This window comes from Hyperolius riggenbachi, chromosome 1 (assembly GCF_040937935.1).
Source record: "Hyperolius riggenbachi isolate aHypRig1 chromosome 1, aHypRig1.pri, whole genome shotgun sequence".
Taxonomy (NCBI): Eukaryota; Metazoa; Chordata; class Amphibia; order Anura; family Hyperoliidae; genus Hyperolius; species Hyperolius riggenbachi.
This window is the reverse complement of record NC_090646.1, coordinates 482124242-482138345: the sequence shown is the minus strand read 5'-3', so window position 1 is coordinate 482138345 and position 14104 is coordinate 482124242. Positions and strand designations below refer to the sequence as shown.

The 14104-nt window shown below is 35.2% G+C and overlaps 1 gene segment (V, D, J or C); it reads right to left on the bottom strand.

Moving 5' to 3' along the window:
* Positions 1-5843, bottom strand: part of LOC137521921 (T cell receptor alpha chain constant-like) — a 35414-nt gene extending 29571 nt beyond the window's left edge. Inside the window, 1 exon segment of the C gene segment in view lies at positions 5799-5843. Within this exon segment, the coding sequence occupies positions 5799-5817 (19 nt within the window).
* Positions 5844-14104: the final 8261 nt, after the last annotated feature.

Genomic DNA, 14104 nt, shown 5'->3' with positions numbered 1-14104 from the left:
AAAATGTTTAAAAATGTGATAATTATTAGTCTATTTTTTTCTATCGCTGCATGCCTTCTACCAAAGAGGACACATTATTAGAACAGCACTTCTATAATTAAATATTTATACATTTTCTTTTTTTTCTAGAATCAGTGTTTATTTAACTGTTCCCGTGTCATATTGAAAACAGGGTATTACTTACTCTTATAAATAGTCAACTTTGTGCCTTGGCCAAAGATCAGCTTTCTGCCACCAACATTAGCACAGCAAAATATGTCACTACAATAACATGCTGACACTGACTCTTTTTTTGCCATGGGAATTATTATTAAATGATAATGATGCTAAATTGAAATGCATTTAAAAGTTTAACTTCAGTAAAATTGTATTCAGAGACCATAGTAGCTCACAGTACACACACATATATATATATATATATATATATATATATATATATATATATATATATATATATAACATTAATATTTATTTATACAGCACTGGCATCTTCCTCCTTTAGAGACCCACTAACTATCTGAGGAGCTCAGAATCTTATCACTACCATAGTCCTATGCCCCTATCATAGACTAAGGCCAATCTTCAGGGGCACCAATTAATGTACCTGTATGGTTTTGTGATGTGGGAGGAAACCGGAGTGCTGAGAATATACAAACTCCATGCAGATCGTATATTGTCACAGTTTTCAATTAAGGACCTTAGGGCTAAATGTTAAACGTAATATCCACTACACTACCATGTTATCCACTAAACCACCAGTTCTAAAGCTGACAATATGAGCAATGATATTTTATAAGATATTTGGTTTAACATGTTACAAGGCTAACTAGTTGAAAAAAAGACTTAACCATGAAGTACAGCTTTTGAAGATTCTGTATGCCCTTCAAAGTAATAAAATTATAATTTCCCTTTTAAATTCAGCTACTGAATTTGAAATTACTATTTATTAAAGAGAACATTGGTAAAGTTTCCATATGCAAGGCATTGAAATCAGCACAATATTTGTGCTAAAAAAATAACAATGCTAACATTTCTATTGACGGGGATATATTTTACATGCTAATTAGATTATGTCTAATATGAGAAAAAATATTTGCCACTTCAATATGTGTAATTACTCTCATTACCAAGACTAGTAGTTAACTTCAGAAGCTATAGCCATACATATACATTTTCAGAAGTATATTTGTAAAATTTTAACAATGGGTCTTACTTGGCATCACAGTCAACTGAGTTCCCCCGCCAAATAGCAACTTCCATCCAGTCCCACTATAAGCACAGTAATACATGCTACTACACAAACATGTCTTATATGCATGCAACTATATCTAGACTGTTTATGTTGTCTATTTTCTAAATAAAATCTATAAATCCTTTAACTAAGGCATCTTTGCCTCTACATGCCTCTTTGCCATATACATGTATATATATATATATATATATATATATATATATATATATATATATATATATATATATATATATATATATATATATATATATATATACATACACATATACAGTGGGTTGCAAAAGTATTCGGCCCCCTTGAAGTTTTCCACATTTTGTCACATTACTGCCACAAACATGCATCAATTTTATTGGAATTCCACGTGAAAGACCAATACAAAGTGGTGTACACGTGAGAAGTGGATCGAAAGTCATACATCATTCCAAACATTTTTTACAAATCAATAACTGCAAAGTGGGGTGTGCATAATTATTCGGCCCCCTGAGTCAACACTTTGTAGAACCACCTTTTGCTGCAATTACAGCTGCCAGTCTTTTAGGGTATGTCTCTCTACCAGCTTTGCACATCTAGAGACTGAAATCCTTGCCCATTCTTCTTTGCAAAACAGCTCCAGCTCAGTCAGATTAGATGGACAGCGTTTGTGAACAGCACTTTTCAGATCTTGCCACAGATTCTCGATTGGATTTAGATCTGGACTTTGACTGGGCCATTCTAACACATAGATATGTTTTGTTTTAAACCATTCCATTGTTGCCCTGGCTTTATGTTTAGGGTCATTGTCCTGCTGGAAGGTGAACCTCCGCCCCAGTCTCAAGTCTTTTGCAGTCTCCAAGAGGTTTTCTTCCAAGTTTGCCCTGTATTTGGCTCCATCCATCTTCCCATCAACTCTGACCAGCTTCCCTGTCCCTGCTGAAGAGATGCACCCCCCAAGCACGATGCTGCCACCACCATATTTGACAGTGGGGATGGTGTGTTCAGAGTGATGTGCAGTGTTAGTTTTCCGCCACAGATAGCGTTTTGCATTTTGGCCAAAAAATATTATATTTTGGTCTCATCTGACCAGAGCACCTTCTTCCGCATGGTTGCTGTGTCCCCCACATGGCTTGTGGCCAACTGCAAACGGGACTTCTTATGCTTTCTGTTAACAATGCCTTTCTTCTTGCCACTCTTCCATAAAGGCCAACTTTGGACAGTGCATGACTAATAGTTGTCCTATGGACAGAGTCTCCCACCTGAGCTGTAGATCTCTGCAGCTCGTCCAGAGTCACCATGGGCCTCTTGACTGCATTTCTGATCAGCGCTCTCCTTGTTTGGCCTGTGAGTTTAGGTGGATGGCCTTGTCTTGGTAGGTTTACAGTTGTGCCATACTCCTTCCATTTCTGAATGATTGCTTGAACAGTGCTCCGTGGGATGTTCAAGGCTTTGGAAATCTTTTTGTAGCCTAAGCCTGCTTTAAATTTCTCAATAACTTGATCCCTGACCTGTCTTGTGTGTTCTTTGGACTTCACGGTGTTGTTGCTCCCAATATTCTCTTAGACAACCTCTGAGGCCCTCACAGAGCAGCTGTATTTGTACCGACATTAGATTACACACAGGTGCGCTCTATTTAGTCATTAGCACTTATCAGGCAATGTCTATAGGCAACTGACTGCACTCAGATCAAAGGGGGCCGAATAATTATGCACACACCACTTTGCAGTTATTGATCTGTAAAAAATGTTTGGAATCATGTATGATTTTCGTTCCACTTCTCATGTGTACACCACTTTGTGTTGGTCTTTCATATGGAATTCCAATAAAATTGATTCATGTTTGTGGCAGTAATATGACAAAATGTGGAAAACTTCAAGGGGGCCGAATACTTTTGCAACCCACTGTATGTGTGTATGTATATATATATATATATATATATATATATATATATATATATATATACTTACAATTTGTGTAAGCATGTTTACTGTAAAATGTAGATTAGGTTGCTCTAGCAGCATCAAATGTGTGAGAGTGTATCTTGAATTTCTTCTAATGACAATGATAACAATAGTACCTCTCCATTATTAGATGTGCATAATGCTATAGTAGTATATGCTAAATAGGCCAACTGCATAATCTAAGTCAAGTCAATAATCTTTTAAATATTAGAAAACATTCTGTTTTAGCAGACACTAGCCATTGACCCCTAACTTATAAGCTCTAAAAATTCCAGGCTGGCCAATACTTACATTGGTTAACAGTCAACTTTGTCCTTTTCTCAAACATTAACCTGTCACTGGCATTTGTCATTACAATAACTATTATTATTATTATTATTATTATTATAACCATGCTCTTTGTTATGGAAATTTTTGTAAAATGGGCGTACAGTGAAAACCTTTAACAACTTTTTTTTTCAAGTTAGCTACTTTACTAACCCAACTAATAATAATAATCATCATCATCATCATATTTAAGAAATACATTATACCAATGACATAGGTGCCTTCTGAGTAATTCATATCATAAATACTGATTGGCCGTCAAAACCCAATATGATAATGAAAAATACCACAGGGCCGGAGAGAACTAAATGTTATGCATTTCGGTATTGCAGATGCCATGCATGGTGTTCTAATGCAATGCATGATATGCATCCCCACAAAATATCTTTTGATCTGTAATTGAACATACTTATAAATACTCCACACAGTATAATACATGACTGAGGCAAAAAAAGCCCATCCAAAAAAGACCCCATAATAATACATTTGTTGGATTCAGATTCTGTTACAAAGCTTAATGTCAATTTTACCCTCCACAGGGGTCATGGACCATGCTAGGACTGCAGCCTGTGTCTCTACACCATTTGGGGAGAGTCACTGCTGCTTACCATCATGCCAAACATGTAACTCGTGTAGATATGTTTGTCCAGCCATTGACCCCACACAGTAGTCATTGGCTGACATGAGGGCATTGGTTCATTTTCTTGTATGGCAGTAAGAGAATGTGATCAGTTATTTTACATTTTTACAACCAGCATGAATTCTAGACCGCCACCCAGTCAGCATCTACATAGTAATTTGGGTTGAAAAAAAGACATACGTCCATTGAGTTAAACCAGAAAACAAAGTAAAAGCCATTATCAATATCATAAATATCTGTTATGATATAGCACAATTTGATTTTGTTAGGAACAGTAATGTACTTACTGGGACTGACAGCCAGCTTAGTTCCTTGTCCAAAGATTAGTCTATTTCCTACACCATAATCACACAGTGTGCAACCACATAGCAAATACTACACTTCCAACATGAAACGAGGGGTAATGTGCAATATTCATAATACAACAAGTATCTATTATTGAACCAAACGTCATCATAATATTTTTAATAAGATGTTAATTTCCCACATTATTACATAAGATATACTTACTGGGACTGACAGTCAGCACTGTCCCTTGTCCAAATGCTATCTTATATCCTCCAGCACCATAATCACACTGTGATCAACCTCATACTAAATACTAGCCAACTACATCCAATGGCATAGGGAAATACGTATAACAAGTTATAAGTAAAGTATCAGTAGAAATGATTATTAACTTATGCACTCCGCTGTTTTATAACATAAGTTGTACTTACTAGGGTAGTCCATCAGCACCATGCCTTAATCAAAGATGAGCTTAAGTTTGCCACTTCTGAATCAAGCTATGAATCATCACATTGCAAACTCTGAACACTCTATTGAAATCTAGCAGAATGGTGCAATACTTTATAATGAGGTTGATAATTGATTTATTTCTTCGTGCCATTACACAAGACATACTTACTGGGATTGATAGTCAGCAGTGTACCCTGGCTAAAGATTAGCTTACTTCTTGCACTATTATAATCCCACAGTGAACCCCCGAATAGCAAATACTGCACTTCCTAACCAAATCCAATATTCATCATAAGCTTCTGTATCAAAGGGGCAATATTATGAAAAGTTGCACAATTTAAAATGCATATGTACACATACTTATAAATTGTACATTTGTTTCAGATTAAAATGCACTGCAGATCACTTTTTTTCCTATATAGCTATCACTTATTGTAGGTCTTAATAATCTACTGGCTATGGCTTCATTCAGACTAATTCAGACTAATACATTTCCTCATGGAGGATTCCTGGTTTTTCTTTTCTTTTCAACAGCACATACAGAGCTGCTAGAACAGTGGCATGCAAGAAGGCAGGCTGGCTGTCATCTTTGTATAAATCCTTGCCATGGAGTACTTTGAACATTCAGAATCACCCATGAGGAGATGGACTAGTGTAAAACTTTTTGGTAAGATGTTCAGAGTTGTCAAATGAATAATACCTGCTTTAATTGACAACAACACAGGAAATAATTTATTTACGACACATTTCACTTTTGGACAAACGCACATCTTCTACGTATGTGCATATGTGTCTTAAATAATACAGCTCTCATCATAGTGCTCCTATAATTAAACTCAAAAAACAATTTGTTCCATTATTTTTGAATTTGTTCACCGCTCTATATTATAATTAAATGCATACTTACTGGGATTGACAGTCAGCATTGTCCCTTGTCCAAAGTTAAGCTTATATGTTCCACTACCATAATCACACAGTGAATGATCACATAGCAAATTCTGAATTTTCTAACTGAGCCCAGTGGTGTAATGCAATATTGACAATACATATGTGTATTAAATAAATATTTTTCCCCATACCTTTGCAAGAGCATTAGTGCTGCTAAACATCCAGCCAGCCATACATTTAGCTGATATGGAGAAATGTGTGTAGCAGTCCCCCCACATAGTAGTCACTGCCTGATATGTGGACATTGGCTGACTGTAATTAGTGATAGCTTTCCGCTACCTATATCAATTAAAAATAAAAACATAGGTATATACTGGGTAACTCTAAAGTCCTTATATAAATTATCAAACAATTTAGAGGCACATTTTTCACTGTTATCCCTCAAACAATTAAACATCCTCCAGTAAACACAGCTTTAGTATAACCCATTAGTTCATTTAGAAACAAAAACATTAGTTTATGCTTTTATTGTGTAAAATAAAACATACTCACTGGGATTGACACTCAACACAGTTCCCCGTCCAAAGACAAGTTTGTTAGCTGCACTGCCATAAGCACAGTGAGCCAGTGCATAGCAAATACTGCGCTATAGCTCAACTCAGCAGAATAGCATAGCATAAGTACTCATAAAAAGACAATAAGACTTTATTTCCTATTATTAATAATATATTTAGTGTTATTTGCCATACAATAAAGCATACTAATCGGGACTGACAGTCAGCAGTGTCCTTTGTCTCAAAGATAAGCTTATTTCCTGCACCAGTATAATCACATAGTGATCTGAATATATCAAATACAATACAACCTAACTGAACACAAAAGTGATAATAAGGATATATCATATGCAAACTTATAAATGACACCTGATTTTTATTTTTTTTTGCTACAAATGTATTTTGTTCTCTTTGCTATAATTTAAGACATACTTACTGGGACTGATTTTCAACACTGTCCCTTGTCCAAAGATAAGTTTGTTAACTCCACTACCATAAGCACACAGTGAGTCATCGCATAGCAAATACGTCACTTCCTAAATGAATGCAGTAGGATAATGTAATTTAATTCATTAAATGCAAATTATTTAGCATTTTTTTTCTTTTTGACTCAAAAGCTCTCACTCAAACATGCACTGCAAGCAGAATTATCTGGGGGTTTAAGTAATGTTCTATAAATAATCTTGTGGTTTAGAATCAATTTTATTGTCTTAGTTTAAAAAATATATATGTAAGAACTTGACTTACAGTCTCAAAGTCATTATACTGGAAATATGTTTTTTAAATCTGTGTAGTTGTAATGGTGAAGGCCAAAAATAAATCCCATTACAATATTTTTAAGGCTATACCATGAATATTGATTGAGTGCATTGTGTCATAGGTAATCGTACAGTAAACATTTTAATTTCTTGTGCTTCAGTTCTATCTGCTGTTTTTGTTTGACTCATCATTGCATTGCTGTTCTCTGACACCAGAAGCTGAGTGTCTTGTAAATGTAAAAAGGGCAAAATAAAGTCATCACAGTTATCTTTGAAAAGATATATCATTACTGGAAATAAGGTACTCACTTGGTTTAACCACTAACTTTGTTCCACTTCCAAAGAAGAACTTAAAGCCAGTAGTACACAGTGCTACACATGTGTACAATAACTCCAGTGCTTTGTGATTTCTACTCAATCCATTCTACTCTGAGCTGTATATATCTTCCACAGCTTAACACAGGAATAAAGTGTTAACAGTGCTCTTTAGAAAAACAAAATATAAGACAAGGACCTTGTTGTGATTTTTAACACGGTGGATGTAAAGGGAATTATTGATTGGGTGTATGGGAGAACCAAATTCTAACTTTTTTTTATGAAGCTGCTATGTAACACCAAAGTGAGATTACTTAGTGGAAGTAGTAGTGGAGTAGTAAATCATGAGCATGTGTACCTGAGGCAACATGTAATATGATGTGATGTGTATGCACAGTGCAAAAATATTAATAATAACCAGGCTGTGTTTTTTGTTTTCTTTTACTGCCTGAAAGAGTCAATCTTCAGGTGTGCATGTGTCAGCTTCTCTCTTGTCGGACCCTTGTCAGATTATAGCAACACTCCATGATAAGGAATTACAGCCATAAGCTTTTCCTGGCAGAATATAACTTCTGAGAGATGGCAATAGATAAAAAAGGTTAATAGTTCATGTATTTTAGCTCTGGGAAGCTTAATAGACTGCCATTGAGCAGAGACAATAAAACATTAAATCTACATTGTAACTGTAATAAAACCATGGGATAGCTAAAAGAAAATGCCATTTTTAAGAGAAGGGGAAGATATACAATTGTTTATCTCATTCATTTTTTTTTTCACCTTGGGCTTATTTTAAGCAGAACCTGGCTGCCATGGTATTAGCTACATTGTAAAAACAAAAAACAAAACAAAGGTAGCAATAGTTAGCAGTGAATGTGTCCACTGTTTATCATACAATCACAGCATACATGCTTACTAAACACATTTTCATTAAACAATGTGTATTGAAAGCCTTCTATTGTAATTGTAATACTCTCAACACCAAATATTCAGCGTTTACAATTTATAAGCTAACTCACTGTATCATGCCATTACCTAGTATTGACACTCCAATGGAATATTCAGGGTAGCCCTACAATGCACTATATTCCAAAGCTTTAAAGGACAGGTAGATGTCTCTCTGGCTATCACTGTTGACACACTGGCCCATATAAAGCTATCCTCAAACTTTGTAAATGTACACATAGACAGTCACATACGATCTACATAATGATGTCATATGTTTAAATATGACTGTACTGGTCAAGGTTCTCAGTTATGAGATTTGAGTCATACTGTTATACGTGGTCTGCAAACCAGCTATACCTATTTAACTGAGAGTTTATTGAAATAGTAAATGACCTAGTATAAGCTCTATAAGTAAGAGAAGCCCACAAAATTCACCAAACCTCAAAGGCAAAAAAATCATTGACACATATGTAGCCAGTTGTCCTACATTTATTATTCATAAAGACTTAGGACCGTGTTAGACAGTTTGAACATAGCTGCCTGTGGGATGAAATGCAGTCTGGCTACAGACAACCATAATTACAAAAGAATATTTTTAAGAAGAAAACTTGTTTATTAATATGTCTGCAGGTCACAAAAACCTTATAATGACTTACTTGGTATCACATTCAGTTGAGTTCCAGGACCAAATATAAACTTTCCCCAGTTAGAGCCACTATTTACACATCAACTGCACCCTTTACATAAAAACACACAGAACTAGGACAGATTTTCCAAGGACTATGTATGAATTATATCCTGACCCCTCAGTATAAAAACACATTACTAGTATTTAAACAGCCTAACTCTATTAAATCCAGATAAGCTGCCAAAACATTTGTTGTTATTATCTGTAAGCATGCATCTTTGAATTAAGTAAGCCATGAACTTAAGCAAAACCTGTACAGATAGGCATCGGATTTATAATAGCACAATTCTCTGTACAGTAAAGGCAGGGTTTTTTTCCTCAGCATAACCTAAAACAGTTCATAATAACTGAAAATAATGCAGCTGATATACTAATGGCGTAATAATGTACAATGTACTGAAGAATATATATGATCCTGCAAATCAGGACTGAATCCTTTTCTAAAAAAAAATGTTTACTATTGTATGGAAAAAACATGCAGTCCTCACCTGGGATCTGTCTGAAAATAGATTAATTGGTGATAGGTTAATAAAGTATTGATTGTATGGTTGCAAACACATCCTAGAATTGCAAACATATGATACAATGTATGTATGTGTATGTTGTGGATATGTGCATGCAACTGCAATATCACAATACTTATTCACTGACATTGCAGCACTCTATTCAGATATGACCCAGCCATGAGTTGTAAACTCATGGCACCTAATAGAAGGATTAGTTTAGTTGGATAATCTGTGCTTTCCTGTGTTCTCCACTGTTGCCCACCCTTAGCAAATCAACTCCATTCTCCCTCTTTAACATCATCCTCATCCACACCAAAGCAAAGCTTAGTGAATCACATTGGAGATGAACTGATGCTGTACATGATAACTACAAAATCCAGGACCTACTCAGTGTGTTTCATACACTGAGCAACTGCTTCATGAACCCTATACACTATGTACACACTTATGACATTGTTTTTATTATTTAACAATGTAAAGATTGTTAGAAACACTTTCACTTACTTGGTTTTACATCAAGCTTTGTCCCCTTCCCAAATATAAGCTTGGTGGCTCCAACATTATCACAGTGTTGGAGTGCATTACAAAAACTGCCCTCACTGGTGTATACCTTTTATATGGCCCTTCATAAGAAATTCAGGCTTGTCACAGCAACAGCACAGTAAATGTACAGTGCAAGTTGACATTGTAGGCTAATTACATTGAGTGTAATATAAAATATATTTTCAACATTTATTTCATAAAGGAGACATTGTCATGGGCTCATTTCAGACAATATTGTTTAATGCTTGCAGATTTTTAGCAGCAGATGGAGTGAGACTATGCACATAGTGAACTAAAGCTGGAATTTCTGGTGATAATATTAAAATCAGTTTAGTGATATTAAAATCAGCTTTGTGTCAGTTAAAACGCAGCCACCTCGGACTGTAGCATGAGTTTTGGATGGTCTGGTCCCCAGTAACCAAGCTACATAAAAAAAACAGATGTGATAATTTGGGAAATGTTGAGTAAACCAGCCTTAGCCTATTTATTTAAGAATCATTGGAGGAAAAAAAAACAATTTCTCAGTTGCTTTGACAACAATCAATTTGATTTGATCGAATTAAAATGTCCTTTTCTGCCATCTGATATAATAATCACACTTAACTGAAAATACTGTTTTATTTTGTCCAGATGTGATTAATGTGTTAATGAAACGGATTATTTTGTCATGCTTTCATAGTCCTAAAATGTGTGAGGCCTGAATCAATCACATACTTGTTCAGATTCATTATTTGTGCAGTTTCATTCAGTTGTGATGAATGAAGTATTTTCTATAGAATGGTGCTATCTTTTGTCATTATTTTACTCATATGGTGGTATATATTTTGTGACCACTGCACACTCTATTGGTGCATGGTACAGCCTTCCTTTTCTACTTTTAATTTTTTGCAGAGACAAATGAAAGGTTTGCTTTTACAGATTAAGATACAGATTAAGATTTACTATAATCAGCATGACGCTGTATTATTGTATTGGCATATTTTTTAAGTTTTTGGTATTCACTTGTTTTAGTTTGAAAAAGTCAATTTGCACATAAGCTACTCATTATAGCATGGTATATAGTAAGAACTATAAGATAAACATAGACAAAGTTACCTGGAATAACGTTTAGTTTTGTCCCCTGTCCAAAGATTAGTTTACTTAATCCGGATCCCGTATTTGCACTGTAACTCATGGCTTTACACTAACCCAGTACCATATTTTACATGATATACAGTGCACACTCTGTAATGCTTTGTTGCTTTACTAGCTGTCTCTATTAATATGTATGTGCTCCTATGTACTCTATTAATATGCATGTACTCTTAAGTACTCTCACAATACCACAGCTGTATAGGTCTGTATTGCATAACATTGTAGCATTAGGGATGTAACATGCAGTTTACACGTTATCTACAATGAAAGTACTTACTAGGTGTCACTGTTAAGCGTGTTCCACTGCCAAACTCAAGATTGTAGTTGTTTCTATTCACACACTGTGTAACCTCACAGCAAAAACTTTCACAGCTGATCGTACAGTGTACAGAGGCATAAAGGAAATACAGTGAATGCTGTTAGCAATTTTCCTCTATATAGCACATCTTAAGTCTAAACTGTGTACAAAGTATGGGTCTCAGCTGTGTCTATGGTAGCTGATGTGCATAAGTAGATATGCATGAATAAAGAATGCCAGAGTGAAATCTATGAACATGTTTAACACATTTAAGCATTAGCACTCAGCATAAGTAAATGGTGATGGTAAAATTAGAAATAAAAAGAATGAGATAAGCATTATATGTGTGTAGTTCCTGAGAATCTGTGCTTTGGCAGTTTGTCATTTTGTTGCTGTTTCTTTTTTAAAAAAACGTTTTAGGTAAATTAATCTCTGTATGTTATGCCATCTATATTCTTTATATAGCAGTCTATAATATATGCAGTTATAACATGTAAAAATAAACAGGCACTTACTAGATAGAACGGTGAGCTTTGTACCTTCACCAAAGACATATTTCACGTTACCACTATTACCACAGACAGAAACCCCCCTACATAAACCAGTCAGCATAACATTACTAAACGGGCTGCTGGAGTTGATCATTCAGTTATGTTTATGTTTGTGTACAAATTCTTATCATCAGATATTATGATTATTGTTACTTTTAAGTATTTTTTTTACCTTATATCAAGGATCTGCTATTTTTTTCATATAATTATAGCTTGATACCAGTCTTCCTTTTAAATTTTTGCCAAAGTAATTTTCGCATCAAAAATGCTATGTTCTATTTCAAGACAATTTTCACAAAACTAGCTTATATTTTTGTATTTTCAAGTTTTCTTTTTAAAAAAAAACCTTAAAAAAATCTATAATTTACCATGATAATTTGTGGAAAGTGAAAAAACCCTGGAGAATAACAAAACTAATTTTCAATGGCATTTTTGCTCAAAAATTGAAAATTAATGCGAAAAGAATATTGGCATTTTCACTTATCACTACTTGGTACTAGCTGTGAATACAAGTTTAGTGAATAAGTGTTTTACGAAGCAAACCATTAATGTGTATGTCTCACTGAAAAGAAGTTAAGGCAGGTTTGGAGAAAAACATACATATTATTAGATGCATATAAAATATGTACTTACTTGGCTGAACAGTTAGCATTGTACCAGCTCCAAATACCAGCTTGTCGGTAGCATCAGCACACTGTTACATCTCATTACAAGAACTCATTTGCCCATTTGCTGCAAGCTAAAAGAATCATAAGCACAAAAATATATAAGCTGCAGAAATAAGTGATTACAGTTTACAGATTGCAATAGCTATTGGTTTACGGAAATCTATGCCAAGTAATGATTTGTCTGAATTAAAGAGTACATTCTGATCATTACAGTAAACCAGTAACAAAAAAAAGAGAGAGAGAGATTAAAGAAAGTTGTATCTCAGATGACTGAAATCCTGTGTGAAATAATGTAAAGCCATAATTTAAAAGCCAGTTAGCTTCTACCTTCTTCAGCTCTATAACTTTATATCCGTTCAGCATATGGAATCTAAATGAGGAAAACAAACATCACCATCACTAGTGATCAAGTGTAATAGATGTTTTCATTTGATAAGACAAAGGAAAATAGAGATAATCTTCAACTGTTATTTACTACCTGGTCTGCAATGGGAAAATATTCTAACTTGTATTGAATTGTGAAAGGGCCATACCAAGCCATCAGTTTCTGGAATCACTTTGCTCACTGCACAAACACGCTGCATGATTACTGGTCAATAAAGAGAGAAGGAGAAATGGAGGAGATATACAACTGACCACATGATGCAGGAACTTTTTGTTGTTGTTCCCATCAGAAATAATAGGCATCAGAGACAGCAATCTGACCAGGCAGATCACCAAAGGGATACTACCAACACATATAGGTTAGACCACAGTTTGATACAGTTCAATACAATTTCATAATAATTTAATCTGTAATTTAAACAGATTGTTAGACAGATCCTAAACTACATAGCTGTTGACTTTTGCTTATCTGACAAACCAAATCTGACTATGTGTTGCCTCCATTAAGGCTTGTTTCCACTAGCCGACGCACACGTCATTGAGACGCGCGGCGGCACTTCCAGGTGTGCGGGATCGCAGGTGAATCCCAGAAGCCGAGCCATGCACGGCTATGGGATTTGCAGCCTCCCGCACAAAATCTGTGGCCAGTTTCGTCCCAATCGCTAGTGCAAGCGATTCGTCCGGAGGCGCCATAGGTTCCTATGGCAGAGTTTCCCAACGCGATTTGCCTGTGGGGAAACTCTGTGTATTCGGAGCAGTTTCCGCTCCAGTGGAAACAGGCCCTTAAGGTTTCTAATTATTTAAGAAATACATATTCCTCCAACTATATATAGAGTCCTGAGCTTTTATCAATGCACTTTTGTGTATTCATCCACCTTTGTCAATGCATATAAATGTTGGTTTCAAAACTCTAATAGTGCTTTGTGAAACTTTTTGTTAAAAGGACTGGAGTTCAGACTGCAGCATTTGCCACAATTGGTC